We start from the raw sequence: 23,337 nt of genomic DNA, 5'->3' as shown, positions 1-23,337 counted from the left end.
TTCCCCCGCCGTGGTGGCGTAGCGGCTGTGCCGTCGCGCTGCCAAGCGCAAGGGTGCGGGTTCGATTTCCGGCCCCGGAGGCCGTGTCTCCGTGGCGGAGAAACGTAGACTACGTCCGTGTTCCTGGATTCGTTGCTGCCTTGTTACTGTGACGCAGTTAGCATGTACGAATGATCATGTCGTAGGCTGTCGTATTAGCTTCTACAGCCGTGGCCAAGACATTTCATTGGCCACCACTTTTGGTATAGGGAATTCATTACGAATTATAATCTCTCATTTACATGTGTGGAGCATGCTGCAACATCAGCAGCCGCAGTGGTACTTATGGCGAGCTAACATTGCGTTAATGATTTAGAAATGCTACCAAACCATGTCATCAGGCATAATGCCAGCGCCTAGCGAGCCTCTTGTAAAACGAAGCCTCACGAACTCACGACGAAGGCGCATTTAATTTACCTGACTCTTCAGGATTAAACAGCACTTCTACTTCTCTCTCATTCTCTCACGTACCTCATCCACTGCGTAGTGGATGAGGTACGTTTTGAGTTATTGCGGTGAAAGGAAATTGGAGATGCAACTTACCAGTTGCGCGCACTGCGCGTAACTCTTAACTTGTGTTAAGTTCCGCGCACCGCGCCAAATAGTAGTTCGCTTCACCGTGTTCTACCGGTTATTAAACGAGTCTGTCTCTGTCCGTCTGTGTTTTTGTGCTTCGAATTTTGTACGGAACTCTCTCTCTCTCTCTCTTTCTCTCTCTCTCTCTCTTTTTCTTTATCGTCCTGGCGCACTCTCCATTTTCTGCGTAGCACTTTGGCGACTCGTTGTACATACTCATATATAGATAGGACTGCATATTATTTAAACATATGCTACACGGGACGTGCGTAATGAGCGCTCCACCGAGAGGTCGCTGCTAATGTCGAATAGGAAGAATAGGAAGCAGAATAGGAAGATCAGGCTGGGTAGGGGCCATGGCGAGTTGCAGTCTCCAACCCCCGTGTAATGTAAAGCTATAGGAGCAGCTGTGTGGTTGTGCGTGCACGTTTTGCCGAGGGGAAGACCTATTAAGGAAGCCTCTCCAGGCTTCGTCACCCCCCTTTTTCATCGTGCCTCTCGCAGGAAGTTGGACCACCATAGCGTAACCTAACCGCTACTAAATTACCATGACGTCCTGCTTCCGGTACTGATGAGGCGCGATATAGACTCGGCGGTAGGGTGTATTGGCAAAACGAACCGAGGGGGATGAAAACGACAGCGTTGGGAGAGGGAGAAAAAGAGAAGGCATCTTTCTATATGTGTCCTTCCTGACTATATAAAACAAAAGGAGCAGCGCCGTGGGCTACGTAGGCTACGTAGTTGTGAGAGTTCGAGAGGCTCCAAGGGAGTGAGGGAGGGAGGTTGGGGGGGGGGGGTGGCACGCGCTGGGAGTGGGCGTTCTTGTTTTCCTTTGACCGTGAGGTCGACCAGATTTGTCTGCGCCAGCTTTAGCCCACTCTTTTCATTCGCTTGTTTTGATTGTTATCTTTTAGCTTATGCGTTATTTCTTTCTTTCTTTCTTTCTTTCTTTCTTTCTTTCTTTCTTCTTCTTTCTTCTTTCTTTCTTTCTTCTTTCTTTCTTTTCTTTCTTTCTTTCTTTCTTTCTTTCTTTCTTTCTATTCGAAGCTGCGCCCAACCTATACCCTATACTAAAAAGCTCGTGCGGTAAGCATGTGTGGTTTGTCGGCGGGTTCGCGAGGGGAGAGACCGGTATTCGTTAGCTAATTCGGCTTGTTGCCGCTGTTCGGCGGTGCGCGTAATGGATTAAAGGCACGTCTGGTTCGGGGAGGAACAAAGCAAAAGTGCACACTATACCCCATTTTAGCACGCTCTTTCTATATTTGTTTTTTTTCTCGTATTTTATTTTTCTTTCTTTCCGAGTCCGAGTCTTCCTGTGTTCGTCATGTGGCGTATTCGCTTTGAAGCTTGGTGTTACAAGCTCGTTACTGCCCGCCATGTTTTTGTGCGGTTGTTGCACCTTTTTTTTTTGGAGCCACTGTAATGATTACGGTGTCTGTATGTGTGTGCTTTTTTTGTTTCGGCTTTGCGGCTATACGCTTTTTACCTCATCTTGCTGTTCTTGTGTGTCTTTGTGAGTCAGCCTTGACCGCGGCGACACTAACAACGACTGGTTCGTTAGACCTTTCCGTGTCCAAGGACTCTACGTGTTTGCGTTTCGAATCGGGGTGCGTAGCAGGACGTGAAGGCCGATTCGTCGTTCCCTTCCGCTATCTCTCTTTCCTCCTCTCTCTCCTCTCTCTCTTCTCTCTGTTTCTGTTTCTTGCTGACGCACACTTAGTCTTTTCTTTTCCGGTGTCAGCTGTTCGCTTTCCGTGCAAACACGTACATGTTCAAAGGAGCACTAATGTGAAACATTAAGTCGGTTCAGACCGATCAATCGTTAACAAGAACTCCATTCTCGTTAACTTACTAATCAGAGGTTCGTTACTTAGCGAGAAAACGAAAAGTGTAACATTCGGTTTCAAATCCGCGCCCTAATTTTAGCAACCTTAATGCCAGTGTGACGTCAAAAGTTTCAATCTCTCTCTCTCTCTTTTTTTTCAACGTATTTTGGCCACATTGGCTCGACAAAGTTTCCTGAAGGATGCTGCTTAACGAATGTGGCGTTTTTGGAGCACAGTGTGATGCAGGCAGGAAGAGTGGGCTTACCTGTGCTGTCGAACAACTCGAACTGCTGTAATCGTATAGGCCCTGCAGTTGCACAGATGCATACGGCACATCTATAGCTATACGGCTAACTTCTTGAGTACTTTATTATAAATTGCCCTTTATAGCTGAACTATTCATGAAGTTCCTTTTTGGCTTGAATAACCGGAATTATGCAGTGGCGCTTTTGGGAATGTAGCTGGTCTATGGCATTAGTCGTGAAGGTAACAGTACAAGTGCAGTCGGTAATCCTTGTTTGTATGCTTACCCCCTTTCCACAACACAGGATAGCAAGTAGGCCTAAGAGCTGGCTAACCTGCCTGTATTTTCCGTCTATTTCTTCCTCTTCTTCCTTCTCCTATAATGCGCGCTTCGCAGTAGTTCTGTGCTGTAGGAAGGCTGTCTATAGTTTTAATAAGTTTGCCTAACTAAGAGTATACAGTGAACGCTTGATTCAGTGTATCAAAGTAGGAATTGCTAATGCGGCCATTACAGGAGGATGAACTCGTCTGGCAACATGAGCGCCGAATCGATCATTAATACTTTATATTACTCCGCCCCGGACAACACTGGCCGAGAAAAGCGACGTCGTTATATGCCGTATGTACGTACGTTTAACAAATGCGCATTAATGATGTCCTGCAGAGATGCCATCAATAATGTCAGTATATAAGGGATATTAATATGCACACTCTAGAAGATATGCGGGATAGGCGAGACTACATGGGCTAACGTATAGTCACTCCCACGCGCTCTCAGCTTGCTGCATACATACTCAAGTCGCTCAGAGTGGCAATACTAAGGGCACTTGTTATATGCACGAGCACTTTTCTGCCAAGTTTGCCTTACTAAAAGTACAGTGAAAACTTGTTTCAATGTTAATACGGCCGTAACAGGAGTATGAATTGTTCTGAAAACACGAGCGCTGTATAGATTATTGCTGTTTCTATTAGTCGGTCCAGGACAACACATACGAAGCGATGGCGTCATTACTACGGCTAGTGTGCTTGCGTTTAATGAAGTACGCGCTAATGATGTCTGCAGAGGTGCCATCAATACTGCAAGATATATATATATATATATATATATGCGAGGATGAAGTTCAGTGGATCCGGTGGGAAATGCAGTCGAGAAAGGAAGACAACACGTACGAAACAAACTTTACTAACGTTTCGGCAGGAGGGCCTGCCTTCGTCAGAGTGAATGGTTAGAGATGCCACGCAGGGCACTCTGACGAAGGCAGGCCCTCCTGCCGAAACGTTAGTAAAGTTTGTTTCGTACGTTTTGTCTTCCTTTCTCGACTATATATATATATATATATATATATATACGATATTAATATGCACACTCTGGAAGATGTACGGGAAATAGACTACACCGGCGAACCTGTATCACTCCCACGCACTCTCAGCTTTGTGCATGCATACTCAGGCCGCTCAGAGTGGCATTATTAGAAGCTCTTGTTAGATTTATTATTATTAGATGTAATTATTGGATGCACGCGCCAACTCTCTCACTGATAGCGCAACTTTCCGCACTCTCAGCTACCCGCACCTCTCGTATACTTTAGTTATTGTTTTTATCCTGCTTCTTTTTCCTTTGTGTATGTAGTTACTGAACTCTCCGGACAAGGCATTACAGCGCAGCGTTTTATAGGTTCACCCTGCTCACTCATCGACCGCGCCTGCTCGCAAACCTCCTATACCAACGCTTCTTGTGCGACCCGCGCGGTGCCGCCTGCCCACCCCATTCGAGGGGGCACGGTGCATCGCGAAAAGAACTTCCGCGCCGATCGGTGCTGCGCGGGAGTTTCGCGAAGCTGTTACGCGGGCGTCGTTATTTCGACGTGATATCGTCGACGCTATATAGCGTATAACCGAAAGTTGCGCTTCCGTGTATATTTATGTACAGGTATGCAAACAAGTCAACTGTATAGGCGCATTCGATCCTCCCCGTGCTCCAGCGTCAGGAAGGCGTAGCTAATTAGCTTGGGCTGACGCACCCATCTAACCCCCCTGCTCGTAATTAACGAGTGCTTTGTCATTAGAACCGCCACCGCGGTATATGGTCCTTCGTCATATATATATATATATATATATATATATATATATATATATATATATATATATATATATATATAGAACGTCAAGTGACGACGTTCTAGAAAGGCTATCTCTCGCTCACACACACGCACACGCACGCACGCACACACACACACACACACATACATACATACATACATACATACATACATACATACATACATACATACATACATACATACATACATACATGAGAGCGAGAGTCACGTACATACGTCGTTTTCACACGCCTTCTTCTTCTTCACTGTGCTCCCCATGAAGCCGACGGCTGGCCTGTGCCTCTGGCCCGCTTTATTGTTATTAGGCGAGCGCTACTTACTCAATGACTGCCGCTTGGGCGCGTCTTTTAAATGCGAAGCATTTCTTAGCGAACCTCTGGCACTTTGAGCGTTTCTATCTACGTATCTATCTATCTATCTATCTATCTATCTATCTATCTATCTATCTATCTATCTATCTATCTATCTAGCCGCCTACGTCTGGGTGCTCTCATAATCACCTACTTAACATGGTGTAGACCAACATTTGCATGGGAGGGTAAGACAATTTGACGTATATGACTGCCGGGTCATGACATGAATAACATTAAAATCTTGTCGCGTACGTCGTCAAACCCTTTCCACTAGACACGTGTGGCACATACCCGTTTACCACGGGCCGCGGTGTACGGGTATGCGCCACTGGTGATTGACAGTTTATATCTACCCAGGAACGGCGAGAACAGACATTGTTCACTTAATTGCTAGAGCGTTAAGGAAAACCAACATCGGCAGCGTTGACTCAACGAATGGAAAGAATGAAAATTAGGATCCCAGCAGGAATCGAACCCAAGCATTCTGCGTGGCAATCAGGTATTCTACCACTGAGCCACGCCAGGTCTATAAATTGGTTTGGAAAAACAGCTTACGCAGGCGTAATATCGGTGCAACGTCAATTGTGGTTGTGGTGCTGGCTATCTAATTTTACAAGAAAGCAATTAACACTACATGGTACTCCTACGATGTCTGCTCCAACGATACAGGCGTCATGTCAGACTAACGTCTGTTGTTCCAGTGTTGGCTCCGCTTTTATAGCAATCTAATAAACATTACGTTTGTATTCCTGATTCAGCAAGCTATATTGAAGCATTGCTCGAGCCCGGAGGAATACATTAACGAAAGTTACATATGATATCCACATCACCGCACTGTAAAGTGCACTTAGTCCGCCAGAACGACGCAGTGTCCTCTTCATTTCTTACGAGGCTGGGTGATGGCCTCATGCTGACCGAGGATAATGCCTGATTGATTGACAGCCGCTTTGTAGACTAGGCTACGTAAGCCACATAAGCCCAGGTAGTCTACAAATACGACAAACAACATCCACTGATGTTGGTCTACATAGCACTTACCAGGCCAACCAGCCTCGACGGCCTATACCTCACCAACGTGAAGGGTGGCTTCAGGTTCCAACATGTCGCCGGCTCTGTCGACAGACAATTTGTCGGCAAAATGGCCGAGGCATCCACGTATTCCAACAGCTCCACGATACCACATACTTCACTACGCATGGACCCCACGTCACCACGATCACGACCGGATCCTATAACAAGTCATCCAGCTGCTGGTGCTCACTGATCACGGTGATGGTGTCCTTGTTCAAGAACTGTCAACAACTTCTTGCACACATGCACACGGGTTCGTGAAGCGTGCGTGCGCTCTCGGGACACGTATAAGCACTACATATCAGCTTACCGCTTCTGGTATTGGTAATACCCACGTTGCCATTGGTAGCGTTACCTAACCGTAAACAACTTGTTATACAACACATATGCGGCTCTTCAACATATATAAGTGTGCGTATAAAATTTATACAAATCTTTAGCGTCATTTTGTAACGTGTCGCTCAGTAAAAAAAGTTACGCCACAGTCACCTACCCGCCGCATGCTTCGCATAATATCGACCCCCACGGTACGTGGGTTCTGCCTAATTTTTTTTGTTTTGTTTATGCGTGAAACGCTGATTTACGAGTGCAGCCCTGCTACAGTCGATTGCCGTAGTGATGTTCGGCGGCAACGCTGACTCAGCGATGCACCGTATAGTATTTAGCATGTATCGTGTTGGGTTGGCTTTGTTGTATTTTGTCTGGGTCGTAGTCGGTGCATGAAAACATGCGATATAGTGAACGACGTCATGTCATGATATGAAGGCATTGATGTGTTTTAAGGCCGAACAATGCGGCGTATACAGATCCTCGCTGACTGCTTCGCATCACATCGATTCGCACAGTGCGTGGGGTTTTCCGTTTTTGAAATATTACTTGCTCATTCCTTTTTTGCATGCATTTGAGATAAACCGGGCTCTCGAAGGCGGCTATATAGTTCAAGGAATTATACTGCACTGATCCATAGAACCACAATGTATTAGCGATAATACGCAGCAAACTATGCAGCTGCGGTGTATACAGAGCACAGCGATGATACAGGCGTGTGTTTTGCAGAACCACGCGATACCAAATCCGCGCATGTTCAGCGCCGGATTGTCCTCTCTCGTACGGTTGGCTATTCGAGCAAGCGAGCGTGCCATGCAGCGAGCGTGCCCTGTGCATGCCGGAATGATGGCTGCGCCTTCCCTCTGCAATGAGGGTTTTGGATTGGGTGAAACCGTGCTGCCTTTGTATGACGCTCTGCTTTTTAACGAGACGCACCAGAAAACGCGCACACACGAACGAAAACGCCACGGAAGAAGTGGAATATACACACTATAGGGCCTTCAGTATAGGGAGCGAAAAAAAAAAGAATAGGCCGCGTCGGGCTCAAGCCTTAGTACAGAAGCTGGCCTATAGCCGTAGCAGTCGTGCTGTGCAAGGCTTGATACCACCGGAAAAAGGATTCTGCGGGACCCGCATCGTTTTGATGGTTCCGCTGCAGCAGGCTTTCCCATGGCTCACTGAATGCACAGTATAATGCACGCTTTCGTGTGTTAGTCTTTTGCTATGTTCTTTTCTTGTTTCTACGCTTTCGTCGTTCCGTATACGACCATGTTTTTCTAATGTTCGGCGCACAGCGAGACATTACGGAACCCGTAGCGAGGGGCTCTGGGGACATCTCGAAGGTTTGCGGCGCCCCAGTGCAGGGCCTGTGTGTACCGGGGCGCAGAATCTGCTGGCGAGGCTCGCGATCTGACTGCAGTGCTACATGCGTGGTTGTTTTGTTCGTAAGGCAAATAAATCAAGTGAGAGAAAAACAAACAAACAAGTGCGCCCTAACGGGAATGGAAGGGAGCTTTGCGAGACATACGTTTTAGAGTGCGCTCCGTGTGTTGTGTACGCCATTTTTTTTTTGTTCCCGTTATAGTCGAGACAACACGAGACATTCTCGTCGACCACTTCACGCGCACGCATTACATTGTTCTGTGATACGTTTTTAAAGCGGATACGTTTTTGTTGGAAAGTATACTGGCATTTCAGACGCAATTTAGGGGGTTAACGCGAAAGCATAATTTCTGGCGCTGAAATGGGAAAAAGAAAAGAAAACAGTATGGAAATAAAGTAATACATGAAAGCTGCCACACGAAACTACAATAAAAAACATAATATACTTTTTAAGATGGATACTTATGAAAGGAAACCTCATTACGGTGCCTTTACGGACTTTGGGTTAGGGGGCTCCTGGATGCATAATAACAGTATAATAGAGTCAAATTAGCGCTAATGAAGACGGACACAAAAAGACATTCGAATTTGTTATAATCCGAGACCAAGTAGCCCGACAGTACGTCGTACTGAGGCACAATAACAGCGAGCACTTTCTAATGTTAGCTGTTGCCTAATATCGGCTAGTGTTGGCTATCTCTTGGCTTAAAGTTGGATAGGGCTAGTTTCTTTCACATGTTGTCTTGCGTTGCCGGTTGATGGCATGAGCAACTGAAGCTTAACGTGCACGACAGTTTGCTTCCCTCGGAAAAAATTGATAATTGTTGTGGTTTTACGTCCCAAAACCACGATACGAGAGTGGCCGTATACTGGAGGGCGCCGGAAATGTCAACCACCCGGGGTTCTTTAACGTGCACCTATATCTAAGCACACTGGCCTCTATAGCGTTCCGCCTCCATCGAAATGTGGCCGCCGCGGCGGGATTCGATCCCACGATTCGGGTCAGCAGTCGACCACCATAGCCACTAGACCACCGCTGCGGGTCCTCGGGGAAATCTGCCGCGTCTTTGTTGTTGTGCGTGCCCTGTGTACTGAACAGTGTGCCGCGACAGCTCGAAACCATGCCTGCTTTATTCACTCACTCTTCTTTAGACTTCAACAGTTAAAGTTTCTGATAACCATCTTTCAATCAATCTCCCATGAAAGCTAACCGCCAGAAGGCCTTGATAACCATCTGCGCTGCACAGTCACCCATTCTTTCTTGCACAGTGGGCCACAAGGTCCCGCAACCACGTCTGGCTCAGTTTCTCATTATCTCTTCCGTTACGTCCCGGTGTTCTTGACAGACTACTTTTTAATCACCTGCTTTCAACCGGTTTAATACGAACGTTTATGACGCACACCATAGCTAGAAAAATATAAGGACAGGTTTGCCTTGGTCTGCCTCGTAAACATTTCGACCTAGCAAGCATCAACCTACTAGCTCAACATGTTTTAATAGGTGGCTGGCTGGCCAATTGGTTAAGACACGTTTTAATGAATTTCAACCGGTTCGGTCTGTCTGGCGTCGTTGTGGGCGTATTGGGTATTTACTTGTTTAGACAACGTGAACGCTTTTGCAAACGATCTTGCGATATACGTTCGTACACGGTTTTATAGTCCCGAGCGATATGAATGGGAACACCGAGTTTATTTTATTAATTTTTGCAAGTACCTGCAGCTCCACCAGGGCATTGTTGCAGCAGGTGCAACTCGAAAATTAAAAGGAAGCATATTTAAAAAACAAAACATGTGTGTACACACATGAAGTAAGGATGAAAACGTGAGCTACCTACGCTTACAAAGGAATGCGTGCAGCGTAGAAAAATGGGAAGACGTACAAAAAAATAAAATGGGCGTTGAAATCAGGTACAGTCATATTTAAAAAAAAAAAACAGAGAGGAAAATGTAGTTTATAGCTCGCTGAAGGATATGTAAATATGATTGGAACTCTGAAACGTGTCACAGTTTTGGTGCTTTATAATTTTGGTTTTACAGTTCTGGTGCGACTACACGTGATATGAAGATGGGAGTCTAATGTAGTGATTTGCAAGAGTTACCTTTCCGCTGGAAAATTCTAAATAATGCCGTTGTGCTTGGCAACTGTGTTTAGCCACCGCGGCCTCTTGATGGTAATTTCCGTGTTCCATTTCTTATTGCTCTGTACCTCATTGAGCGGTTTTTTTTTTTGTCATCTGAAGGAGTAGTGCTGTGCCATAGTCTGTCGCTCGTATATGTATAACGCACCATCCGCCATATTTTTTTTCTGATGCGCACATGTGGTGTAGTTGCGGCTTCCTCTAGCTATATGTATGCAGAAAAGCGTCCATTTTTCTCACATCGTTATGTTAAGGCCGAGATAGGGTACATCAAGGCAAGGCAGGGAGGTTAACCAAATCAAGTCATGATGATGATGATGATGATAGTAATAAGGAGGAGGAGGAGAGAATTATTTTTCTTATTTTGATGGTTTGTCTTACGGCAATAATGTACTTCGCACATAATTGTGCAGTTGTAGTTCCACACGCTCACACGAAGCGTTCATCGTCTAGTTGGTAACAGGGGGCTCGTATCGGTCGGTGCGTCTTAATTATCTTAATTAAGAAGGTCATCAGCGCTATTGTACAGCATTTGGAGACGTACAAAGCCGATGACCCAAGATGTTCTCTTCAGAAGAATTATAGTACTATAACGAAAATCTTGGGTCAGGCGCTAGGCGAACAAATCAGTCTTACGGGAAGCGTGCGTGCAGCTTATAGCTAACCTAACTAGATTGCTCTGACGACATCGGCGCATTCCCGAAGCGCCACCGCGTCTTTCTTCCGAGCTCCGAATGGCGCAGCCGCAACGACATTCATATAGTACTCTCAACGCTGCAGGCTTAAGCTTTCCTCGAGCGTCGTCTATAGCGCGCTCGCGTGTCGAAACTTCTGAATAGCGTCGCCCCGCTTGCGTAAACTTTCTTAGCCAATACACGCGGTCTCTTCTAAACCCGGTCTTATATATAGGGATAGCGATGTGGCGCGATGCCGTAATGCGCCGCGCTCCCGCGCGTTGAAAACGATACGCGTGCGTGGTCCTATACGTCGGCGTTTGAGAATATAGTCTTCAGAAGATGGTCATCTCCTTTATAAGTAAACGCTTTATACGGTCCCTGGTTGCTTCTCTCCCTTCAAACGCAAACACGGACCGCGTGATTGCCTCACAGGTTTTTTTTTTTTTTTTTTCCTCTGTCGGATATAATATGTGTTGCTGTGACGTGGAGAACGATAGTATGTGTTAAGAGGTCTCGAGGCCATAGAAGCAAATGAAGAACTTCGTGGAAGGATCAAAAACTTCTTGTTGCATTGCTTTCCGCACATGTATGATGTGCGAAACGATGTATGAGACTGAATGTCTGTAAAAAAAGCAATGAAGCAAGAAAAAAAAAAGTATGTCTAGAATTCATCCCGGCAACGTAATCTCTAGCGCGTTATTGCGCGCCATTGCACGAGGATGACACTGATGCAGACTATATGTATAGGGGCAGGGCGAACCGCAGACTTTATTAACAACTCGCCGAGCTATAGTAGAGCAGCTGTAGATGGTGTACATGTGTGTCCCTTTAATGCTCAAACCTTCACACATTATGTACCTCAATATAGCCATTTAGCTTTAGAAAATACAATGGCAATTTTACTCTGGAGAAAGCAGCGACCGCGCAAGAACCCATAAGAGAATAATTTGCTTGTTTTGTGCCGCCCTTTCACACGCTCCGCCTCCCGCACAAACACACACGCACAGTATGTGCTATTCGATTCTCTTACACACAGGCGAAGCGGGGGCGAGGGAAGGCCGTATGCTGTTTCGGAAAACCACTGGCTTGGCGTATACGCGTCTCCTCGAGGTTTCTTTTTCGTCGCGCATCGAGGCGCATGGCGTGTGTGTTCGTGCGCGTATAGGATTGCCGCCTTGCCTGCCCGCCTGTCGGCCCGCATCTCTTGTCGTCGTTGCCGTAATGTATTCGTCTCGCGCTATAAACGCAACAGGGGCTAGCGGGGATCCTTTTCTAGTAGGCGAGACGATGAAGAAGGCAGGCGGGCAGGCAGCTGCGGTGAAGCAGCTGGGCTGTATAGCAGCCCGCGGATGGATGAAAAATAAAAATAAAAAAAATGTATGAAAGAAAGAGCCTGTACGCGAATTCCGCAGGCCGTCAGGGCTCATTCACTTTCTCGCCCGTCGTGGAGTAAAAGGCTTCTGGCGCAACCGGTGGAATGCACGCTTAAAGCCGGCAAACGAAAAAAATAAATAAATAAACACGAAGGCCAGTTAAGGAGAAAGGCTCTGAATGAGAAGGCGACGACCAGATGTCACCGGCATTAGACTATACAGGGAAACGCGTAGAGATTGCAACAGTGTCCAAGAGGACATGCTTCATATATATATATATATATATATATATATATATATATATATATATATATATATATATATATATATATATATATATATATATATATATATATATATATATATATATAGTCACCGGCAGCCGGACGTGTTCGCGTCCACGTTGTCCGTGACGCCTATGGCGTCTGCAATGTGTTACGCTCAACGTCGGCGCGCTGCTGACAAGAGGTGTATCCGGCCAGGGGCCGGTGTTTCGAAACAGGGATCGCTCATATATTGACGGACGCGATAGCGAAAGGGATTTTGTCGGCGAGCCTTCTTGGCTTTTGCTTTTTCTTTCGTTATCGCATCTTGGCACGGACAGGATGGAAAATAAAGATAAAGAAGAAAACAGAGGAGGGCTGTATATAGTTTTTACTCGGAGGCTTCGACGACTAACATGAGTGTCGATGGGCGCGTTCATTTTGTGCCTGTCTGCGATCTTGTGCTTGTGTGACGAAAGACACCGAGGCGTGTAACTTTCGGGTTACGAAAACGGCGGCGGCGATTTTGTGATGGAAACGAGATTGGAAAGGCTTGGGCTGTCGACAGGTCTTGTTGTTGACATCTTCGCTTTCTGATAAACCAGCTCGACGAGCCGACTTTTTATCGAAATAGAAAGAGAGATAACGAAAGATGGAGGTGGGGCGTCCAGACGACGTTTGGAGTGCAGCGTGATTCACAAGATTGGCTGTCCCTCAGATACGTCGGTCCATGTTTTTTTTTTCTTTTTTTTCCGCTTCGAGGTGTTTTCAACGTTGTTATCCGTGACCGTTTTTCTCATGCCTGACTCAACCGCCATATCTCTACGCGGACGACTTTGCTTTTGCGCGTTGTTTATTCGAGCTATCGATAGGTATTTCGAGTGGGTCCGGATGCGTGCACTGTACAAAGGCAGACGTCGTGTTGTCTGCGCCAACGTAGACAGTGTCAGCGTTTCCGGCCTTGTTCATTTTTATTTATTCCGTTCATTACACTGAACTGAGTAGTCTTAGTGCTCCTTGGGGAAACCAGAGCAACTCCTCGGCATATTACATTCAAGCTGTGTATGGCTATAGGCGAAATCAAAATTCGTCCGTCCGATATCTGCGGAAAGACTCCTATAGGGCGTATGTACCACATAAATTAGGCAAGGCCCGCTGGCTCACCACTGGTCCACTAAAAATGAAGTAGTCGTCAGCAGGCTAAAACGTACACGCAAACCTCATTGTAACAGTCACATCTGCCACGAAAATAACTTCGTTATATCCGAAAATTCGTTTTAAACGTGTATTTGTAGCACTGTAGCTATGACAAGACTATTTTTCATTTACTTCGTTATAGCCGATAATTCGTTATATCCGAGTTCGTTATATCGAGGTTTGAGTGTATGTGCCACAGAAATTGGAAAAATCCCACTACGAACCATTGCAGACAGCAAAACGGTAAATCGGACTAGCTGGTCTTGATTCATAACGTATGGAATTGTACAGCGCTGAATGCAAGACGAAACACTTGAAGAAGCAGACACGGACAGCGCTGACTCTCAACTGAGGTGATGGTGAGGCTCATTGTTTTTTCTTTGCGCATGTGTCGTATGCAGTAAACCTCAGTTGAGAGTCAGCGCTGTCCGTGTGTGCCACTTCAAGCGTTTCGTCCTGTGTTCCGCGCTGTACAATTCCATACGTTACGTACGCACCATTGGTCCACTAAAGTTCAAGAAGGGAACATAGAGGCGGCAAGCAGAAATTAAGATTTCTGGATAGACGTAACTAATAATTGAGAAATACTTTAATGAACTGCAGGTATTAACACACTGATGAACACCGGGACCGCGCGTTTCAGCTTCGCCCGTTAAGGTGAGCTGAGACTTTGAAAGTCGCTTTCAAAGTTGGCTGTACAGCAGTGGTACTAAAAACTATGACTATAAAGTTTGCAAGGTATTTTAAAGATAGACGCAGGTTGCATTAGAGCTCAAAGTTAGTTTCAAATTGTGTTTAGTATTTTTTTAAGTTTTTATATATGTGTACTTTTTTGTAAGATCTGCTATCTCAGGAGCTCTGTAGTTTTGCAAGAAGGTAGCTCCTAACACTTTACAGAAGTGGGACTAAAATTGTGAGCGTACAACAAAAACTGAACTTTTTATGTTTTTTTACGTTTGTCGATGTATGAAATTTGCCACTTATGAATGCTTTTTTATACTAAGAAGATAGAAATGAACCTAAGCTAGTGACTGTAGTACGAGTAATGTAAATGTCACTAATTAACACATGTGAAAAATTTTGTTTGCTTACGCCCGACAGTTCCCGAGAAAAAGGTGCACGAATTCCAAAAATGTTTTTTTGAGAAAAACGCAGAAATAACGCCGGGCTACGCGCGCACTTCCTGTCAACGTGTCAAAGAAATAGGACCAATGATTCTTTTTGAAGCAGCGAGTGCCCAAGTGCGATATACTTTCTGAGAGATAAAGAAATTCTCTATCTAGTGATTAATCCCAAAATTTAATTTTTTTGGCCAAAGGAAGTCTCACCCCACCACCTCAATCTTTTCGGAGTGCTTGGACGGTGTTTTTTTTTTTTTTTTTGAACGTTTCCATAACACTAGTCATTCCATTTGTAATGACAACCGTGCGGCGTTAATCGTTCTTTCGTTTGCGGGTCAACTTTGCACTTGCTTTTATTTCACGAGCGCTTAGCTTATTCTTATGCTGCGCCTTTCGGTCGACAACGCCAGTCGGCATGTCGCGTTGCACATAGCTTCCACAAACACATCGCGTGCCGCGATCGCAGCCTTCTCTGTTCGAGGTCTGTTGGTGTCAGCTGTGTATCGTCGCTTCCGTTATACCCCCGGAACGCCGTGTATTCCCCGTCTTTATAATTGGGGAGACCGGTGTTCCGCACCTCCAGGGCACCCTCATCCTCCTCCTTCTCCTCCTTCTCGTCCTCATCCTCCTCTCCGCGTTGTCGCTGCCGCGTGCGCTAGTAAAAACGGCGCGGATCGCTTTTGACGATGATTGAGACTGTAACGGGAGAAGCCACATGTGGAGAAGACGACGAAGGAAAGCACTGAAAAACAATGAAAGAAGAAGTAAGGCTTCGCATTGAACGTGGTGGCTGCTGCCTTCGGCAGCAGCGGAGACAGCCTCAGTGGCAACCTCCATCACCGGCTGCCGTCGCGCGCGCGAAGGCGGAAGGAGGCGATAAATATAGCGAAGAGCACGAAGAAATAAGTAAAAAAGGTAATGACGCGATGAAGAAGAGTGGAAGAGGAGGAGGGATGTTGCTCTCGGTATAGCGAAATTCGCTCTCTCGCGCGCCGTCTCGAACGTCACCGGAACGGCGGCTTGGCAGGCATTGCGCGAAAGAGAGGATCGAGGCAGCGTTTTCTCGCTCGCGCTGAAGGATTGCAACAGTGAGGACCGAAAGTGTGGCCGGGCACTGACATATTGCCGTCATATATCAACGTCTTCCTTCCCTCTCTCCCTCTCGATCTCACTCTCTTCTCCTGCTTCCTTCGAGCCTTTTCTTCGCGTGTCGTTCGACACCCGGTGCAGCTATAGCGCGTGCGCTCGCTTACGTTGTCTTGCTTATATACGTCTCGCTTTCTGGGTATACCTCTCTTTCTGTCTTCCCCTACGTCACTTCCCACACCCCGTTCTATACGTTATTCTCCCTTCCGGCGTTCGCAAGCTCTTCCCAACTCCTTCCCGGAGATCATTCGTTGTTGTTGTCGCGGTGCGTGCAAGGCACTCTTTTCCCATCCGTCGTACACGGGCAAGAAAGGATCCCCGGTCCGCGCCGGAGGAAAACGGAGTGTATACGTGGCCCGTGGGAACGGAGAGAAAGATATATAGGGAAAGGAGGAAAAGTTATGGTACCTTTCACTTATCGGTGCGTCTTACACGAGTCGCAACAATCGATGCGCCCGCGACACGGCGGGCGGGCGCGACGCGGCGCTCGCGTTGCGTGGTTCGAATGCCTCGGACGAGCCGTAGTTTCCTCGAGGTGGTGCGTAAGGGGTCGCATTGTTGTCGTTTTGGGATTTACTCGATCTGGGACGCTCAATCTCTAGCTGTCCCGGCACCTCTATATATACTTCCCCACCACTTCGAAAATGAAGCGCGGGCCGTAACGGAGCTCCATTGTAAGCTCCTTGAAGAGCCTGCGTCTCTCGAAAGGACATTTCCTTCCGAGCTCGTGTGCCCGTTCTGAATTGTTGGTTTTGATTTCTTTACGGACTGAAATATTAAGCTTGTAGAGTATTGTTCCATTTTTCTTTCTTTCTTTCTTTCTTTCTTTCTTTCTTTCTTTCTTTCTTTCTTTCTTTCTTTCTTTCTTTCTTTCTTTCTTTCTTTCTTTCTTTCTTTCTTTCTTTCTTTCTTTCTTTCTTTCTTTCTTTCTTTCTTTATTTATTTATTTATTTATTTATTATTTATTTCGATATAGATTCTATATAGATATAGAGCGCTGTGTGTGGGGTGTGTTCTTGAGTGGAAGCGTGTGTGAATGTGAGTGTGTGGGAGTGCCAAGAGAATCCCAATATATCGGCCAAACATAATCCTACATTAGTCGAGTGGGAGGCGACCTGTCCAGCTCTGACCCAGGGCAGCAACAAGCACTGGTCGACCGAGCCCGGACGGCGGCAAGAGCCAATGGTCTTCCGGACTAGGAGGTCCAACCACTAGAGACTCCACTTGTTTGCCAATAAATGTTTTATTCTCTTCGAGTGAATGTCAAGTTGCGCTAAGTCCCTTCAATATGACAAGTAACCAACTAGCCCAACAAGAAATTTCATTAAGCTATATGTGTGTAACCGAATCGAGTACGAATACAAATCGAATACTGTTCGAATACTGTTCGTATAGTAAGGCATCGATTTCCAAAGCAGCCCTAGACTGGTAAGGTAACAATGTTGAAGACAGCCCGATCATTTTACCACATTTTATTTTAAACAAATATTCACAAGCTTTAAAAAAAAAGAACATTACGACTACTTCTAAGCGACAACAAAATACCACAATTATTTAAACTAAGGTAAGCTCGTATACAGCATCAACTAGAGCGAGCCTTCCAAATATTTTGTAACTCCAGGCTGAAATATAGCAGTGACTACAGTATTCAAGGTAGTACTTTGTCAACCAATGGCTTTTAAATAAAACTGATACATAAATATTAAACAATTTTCATGTGTTCACATCATCATGAATGTCATGATGAAGATAGTGGATTGATGACACTTTCGCTCCGGTGACACTGGAGTTTTAAGCAAAAACGCCTTCGTTCATGTGATCAATATAGCGTCGATAGTCCTTTAAGTACGTGGGCGGCATGCATCTGGGTGTTTCGATGATGAAAACAAGAAAAGTTACCCCTCGCTCTTCTAATGTCTTGTTCTTTCGAGAATTTTAGTCGTTCCTGATTATTAAAAAAATATTCGGTATTTCGAAAGGCCACTATTCGATTCGGTACTCGAATCGAATACAACGCTATTCGATTCGTTATTTGAAATTTTAGGATGTTCGCACACCCCCTATTCTAAAACGCGCTAACGACATGTACTGGGCAGTTCGACCGAATACAGTCAGAAATTGCTGGGAAATTCAAAGTTTTCTCAGATCTGAACTTTTGATGCCGACTGTACGTGTGTGTATGCATGTATGTTCCCTGTATGATCCTTTCATCGTTAAACTACTTACTTAGCGCTGAACAGGTTGGCGCGATACAGCCAGAAGTTTTCATCATTTCACATTTCGCTCAAACGAAACCGCGAATCAATCAACCACGCGTATGCACATCGTCAGAAAGGCCCGATTCCTTCGCAGCAGGCCACGACTGTAGTTTTAACTCGTCTACGAAGCTTGTGAAGTGCTTTTTTTCTTGATGAAACGGTAGATAGATTCGCCGACACATCTGTTATACCTTGAGAATCTTCTTTTCAGCTCAGAAGACTATAGGGACGCTTGAAAAATTGAATGAGAGAGTAAGGGAGAAGCTGGATGCCCTGAAGTCTCACTTCCCTCTCTCCTTCACTCTCTCCCTTTTATCCTGGCCTACTTTCCTTTGTAGCGTAATCTCCAGCCGCCCGTTGATGTCCTCTATGTCTACCTCCCTCTCCAGGGTGAATTTGCTCCGGGAAGAAACGACGCCTAAGTGCAAGGGAATAGAAAGAGTGCATTGGGGATGGCGGGAAATTGAAATTTATAACCACGCTCACGTATAAAGGGTGCGCGAAACCCCCTGTGCTGGAGTTATCCGCAGGCAGGAAAGAAAAATATATGGAGAAGTAATGCTCGGTCAACGATTTCTCTCAAGGAGAGGAACACTTTTCTTGAGACAGTAGATCGACTGCTTTCTTGTTCTTCTTCTATCTACGCACCTTCGGTTTTCCCTCGTGTTCCGTCTTCCTCTGTTACCCGTCGCCTGCTTCTCTCCTCCTCCTAGGCGGCTTTTCTGGGATTTAGAGTGAACCGAGAAACGACCACCCCTTTCTTTCTTCCGTCTTCCCGCGTAGTTCATTGGAGGGAAAAGGAATTTGCTCGGTCCGTAGTTCTGTGTTGAGTCACTGTGTAATGTTTCTTTCTTTCTTTCTTTCTTTCTTTCTTTCTTTCTTTCTTTCTTTTCTTTCTTTATTTTCTTTCCTTTTCTTTCTTTTTCTTTCGTTCTTTCTTTTCTTTCTTTCCTTCTTTCTTTCTTCTTTCTTTCTTTCTTTCTTTCTTTCTTTCTTTCTTTCTTTTCTTTCTTTCTTTCTTTCTTTCTTTCTTTTCTTTCTCTTCTTTCTTTCTTTCTTTCTTTCTTCTTCATTTCTTTTCCTTTCTTTCTTTCTTTCTCCCTTTTTCTCGCAAAGCAGTCTTTGATATAGCTTCTCTTTCCTGTTCTACAGACAACCAAACGTCTGCGCATCGCTCGAAAGTCTTTTACAAATTTTTATTTACTTTGTTTACTGCGGCGATCGGGCCGAAGCCAGCCGTAATTGTGTTGCCCAGAGCCTCTGGCGTGGTCCGAACTTCTCGGGCCTTCAAAGTAGCTCTTCAAGATGCCGCCGGCGACGCGTCGGTGGGAAACGTCTGGGAAAGGAGGAAAGCGAGCGAGAGTATGGAAAGGAGGAGCCGCGAAATAATTGAAAAAGAAAGGACTAAGTAAAGAAAAGAAGAAGAAAGAAGCGAGACGAAGAACAATCGTTCGACGTGCGTGGCAGGCCTCCTGCGCGTTGGGCTTCTCCTCTGAAAGCCTCTTACTGAGGGAAAGATGACTCTGCAGGCGCGGCGAGCTTATGAAGCGGGTCGCAGTTTGAAGGGGATATTTGTTGTTGTTCGCGGGCGCGGGCCGTTTTTACTTGCGCGTACTGCTATTTGGAGTGAAGTGCGTAATGTTAATACACACCTGAATGCTTTGTTGGTGTTAAATGTCGTTCAAGTAATTTTCGTCTTGTTGCCGTCGCTGCGCTATCGGTGATGAGGACTGTTGGTTTTCGCGACGTGTGATCTTCTTGTGAAGTGGGCGAGGAACAATTAATACTAGTGATAACTATCGCGCCATCGAAAAAGAAAGAAAGAGTATGTCGTATGTTTCATTTACATGTTGTAACTTTTTTCTGCTGTCAAATAGGTGGCTGCAAAGACTTATACATCCGGTATTACCGTTAGAAATCGAATGCCACATGCAACTCTTTGAACGAAACAGCGAGTTACGACGGCGACTTGATACTTTGCCGTTGAGTCACTGTTTATGGCTGTTGCGTAATGCGTGAATCTGGGGAGCTTCCGTAGCTAAAATTGGTATTTCATTTCCGTCACTGTCCACGAATATGCATTTAGCGGGCTCGTACTGCCCCAAGATGCTGTGTATGTAAAATTGGGTTTTTAGCAGCCTCTATCTATTGTTTTTGGTGACGCTTGTTAATTGCGGTCTTTCTGTTTAGCGTATCTTTCTTTTTGTTTGTTTGTATCCGGGGTATAGAATGATTTAGACAGCCATTTCAGCGCGTGCGTGTGTGTTTGTGTTTGTCGTCTGTAAATCTATCAGTATAGATTTACTTGAATATAAGTATATTTATGCATAACTGTAACAACGTAACTAAGTATAGCTAACTATGTCGGATAAAGCCTGCGGTTTCGGTCATTGGATTTAATTAGACGCGGCAAGTTAAATGCAAGTTTAATTATTATGTGCCTTTTTAGAACCTGCTGTACTGTGGTACGCTACTTTCCGTTCACGTGTAATAGCGCCCTTGTTAAAACTGCAAGTCTCTACCATTGTCTACGCGTGTATGCCTCAATGACCAAGTCTTTCTTATACGACGTGCGCTGTATGAGTAGTACACTTTAACTGTATTACGAGCGAAATTTTTGAAGCTAGCGAAATACTTGTGGCTACAAGGCACCCGTGTCAGCACCGCTTCACTCACGGTTTTAGATAAAGCGCTTCATTTTCAACGCACTTTATAGAAAATAAAGTATGACCAGGCGACGTGCTGTGATAGACCGTGACACTACAGACATGCTGTCACATACGTTTGTTTTTGTAATACTCTTATCTCCTCGGTTCGTTTACAATAATATTGGTTCATTTACAATAACAGTCAGCTGTTCAGCGTTGTTGGCGTCTTCTTTTCGTTTATTTGTTTTCTTTTCGGTGTTTGTGTGGCGCTGCAGCCTTCGTACGCTCAGCGCTAGCAGCCGTAAGCGATCGCAGTTGTCCGGCCAATATAATCGCCGATATTGAGTCACTGTTGACGCCACGTTAACCTACATTGGCTCCATTTTGTATACACTTATCTAATGTAGTCCTATACGGTGCTTTCTTTCAGCAGGCGTTATTTAGTGTTTTCTTGAGCGCGCAGTATTTGGGGGGGGGGGGGGGGGGGGGCGAAAGGCTTCGCTTTTCCTGAGTCAAGAGTCGTGTTTCAGAGATGAAGACGCTGCTCAGTTATTTGAGTGTGCCTATGTTTAGCGGTAGCCCTTTTTGCTTTGTTTGCTTTTTTATTGTTATTGCTCGCTTTTTCTAACCCTTAACTGAAGAGTCGTGTTTCGAGGAACTAACTTCCTTTCGTCTCTTGTTCTTCTTCCGCCTCTGCAGGACGGCAGTCGCGGAGACCTGGACGGTCTCGCGAGGCGCTACGCGGAAGAACTGCGGACACACTTCCAGGACGTTCTCGAGAGACTAGAGGAACTCCGGAAGCGCCGAGTGGCTGCCGACTTTGCTCAGCTTCCGGTACGCCACTTCCTCTCGTCTCTTCCTGCGCACTGCTGGCGCGCGGCTCGGGCTCCTCGACCTGTTTCTTTCCTTTGTTTGTGTGTGTGTGTTCGCCGATTGCTCTTACCGCATCGCTTTTCTCGAGAGATGCTGATCACCCATTTTGGCTGATTGGTAAAGCTGTTAGCTGTTCTATGTGCGCATTAAGAGCAAGCTGCTTCGACTCGCTTCTATATAAGGCGGCCTAGCGGTTTGATTTGATGACAAGTTGGCCGAGTAATCAAGATGCGAGGATAACGAAAAATGGGGTGTAACCGGTGCCCTTCGTCAGAACGACGAATAGTCCAGCTATAGTTGGTAGGGATTCCTTGCATACGAAACCCGTGGTATACAGATGCGGACATAAGATGAAGGAAACTGACAACACAAGCGCGGAAAATAAACTGAAACAAACTGAAAAGGCGCACTGTGGCAAAAAAAGAAAAAAAGAAAGCTAGAGCCGACACTTCTCACTGCATGCTCAGGAATGGCAACTAGATAAGCGCTGCCATTGCTGAGCTCGACGCGCGTGTCATGCAGGCGAGAGTGGGCTGCAAGTACAAAGGTTTTTGTGGTTATTTAATCCTGGAATCGGTGAGTGGGTGATTGGCCTCCGAGCATGCGTGCAAGGAGTCAAGACGGGGTTGTATACATAACGACTCGGCGTATGAGCTGTCTATTCAACAGCTACAGATATGCGGGTTACCCGTCATGTTTTGCGCGAAATTTCCTTAATTAAAAGGAAATTGTGCCTAAGCACCTCCACTGACCCAAATGTACGTCTAGGAGCGCTTAATTCCTTTAACAAATCTATTATGACTAACAGCAGACTTTCGAAAAATAGACAGAAAGAAAACAAGAAAGCGTTTTGTGTTTTCCTCATAGTGATCACTCGCCAAAAGTGTGCCGATCTCGGAGGCAGTGTAATAGTTAAGTTGGGTGGATCCCAACAAAGCCGGAGAAAGTGATCCGATCTCGGAGGCGTCTATGATGTGGTCGGGTGACGTGGAGTAGCCAACGCGTATCACTGCTATATTTAGCGATCCTTAGCAGTCCTTGTGAAATGTCGTTCAGCGTTGATCAAGCGAATTTTTCAAGCTGAGGTTGTCTTTTACAATAATTGTGGTTGTTTTCGAGTGTGCCTTTTGTTTCTTTTTTGTTTAGCCTTGATGTGTGCCTCATTTGTGGGCTCTTACTCAGCGATAAGAAGCCATCGAAAACTGATTAATTCACTGAACTGGAGGACGATAATTATTGCTTCGAAGTCCTAATTTTATATCGTGATATTTCGCGTCTGACTAAAAGCAGGAAATTGTTTAAAAAGAAAGAAAGAGAGTGGGTTTACCGTGACATGTGTCTTGAAAAATGTTCAAATGACGGATTGGCCATGGATTTGTCGATAAATAATTATGGAAGCAAGTTATGCATTTCGCACATGTTAAAAACACCCTACAGTGGAAAAGGACTTTTCGAGCATTGAGCTGAGTGCTTTTTTTTTTTTTTTACATCATCGACAACACGCCGTCATTAGTTGTAAAAATTTCCCGACTCGTGTTTTCTCCCGTGCTTTCACTAATTAAAAATTCGTCCAATTGGTATGAGTAATGATCGGGTAACCGTAAAACAGCAGTTACGTCTCTTTTCTTTTTTTTTTGTACTTCTGACCAGATCGAGTTATGCGGAAGTCCGCGATCCAGAACTTGATTCGAGGAAGTAGCCTTTT

The 23,337-nt window shown here is 45.5% G+C and overlaps 1 protein-coding gene across 1 annotated transcript in view; it reads left to right on the top strand.

The window, feature by feature from the left end:
- The window catches only part of LOC119397510 (sterile alpha motif domain-containing protein 5), a 148,966-nt gene that overhangs the window by 69,854 nt on the left and 55,775 nt on the right, over window positions 1-23,337 (top strand). Inside the window, exon 2 of the mRNA XM_049416588.1 lies at window positions 21,459-21,593. Coding sequence (XP_049272545.1) covers window positions 21,459-21,593 — 135 coding nt within the window. The remainder of the gene's footprint in view (window positions 1-21,458; window positions 21,594-23,337) is intronic.

This window comes from Rhipicephalus sanguineus, chromosome 6 (genome assembly GCF_013339695.2).
Source record: "Rhipicephalus sanguineus isolate Rsan-2018 chromosome 6, BIME_Rsan_1.4, whole genome shotgun sequence".
NCBI classification, from domain to species: domain Eukaryota; kingdom Metazoa; phylum Arthropoda; class Arachnida; order Ixodida; family Ixodidae; genus Rhipicephalus; species Rhipicephalus sanguineus.
This window is presented reverse-complemented; position numbering and strand designations above follow the sequence as displayed.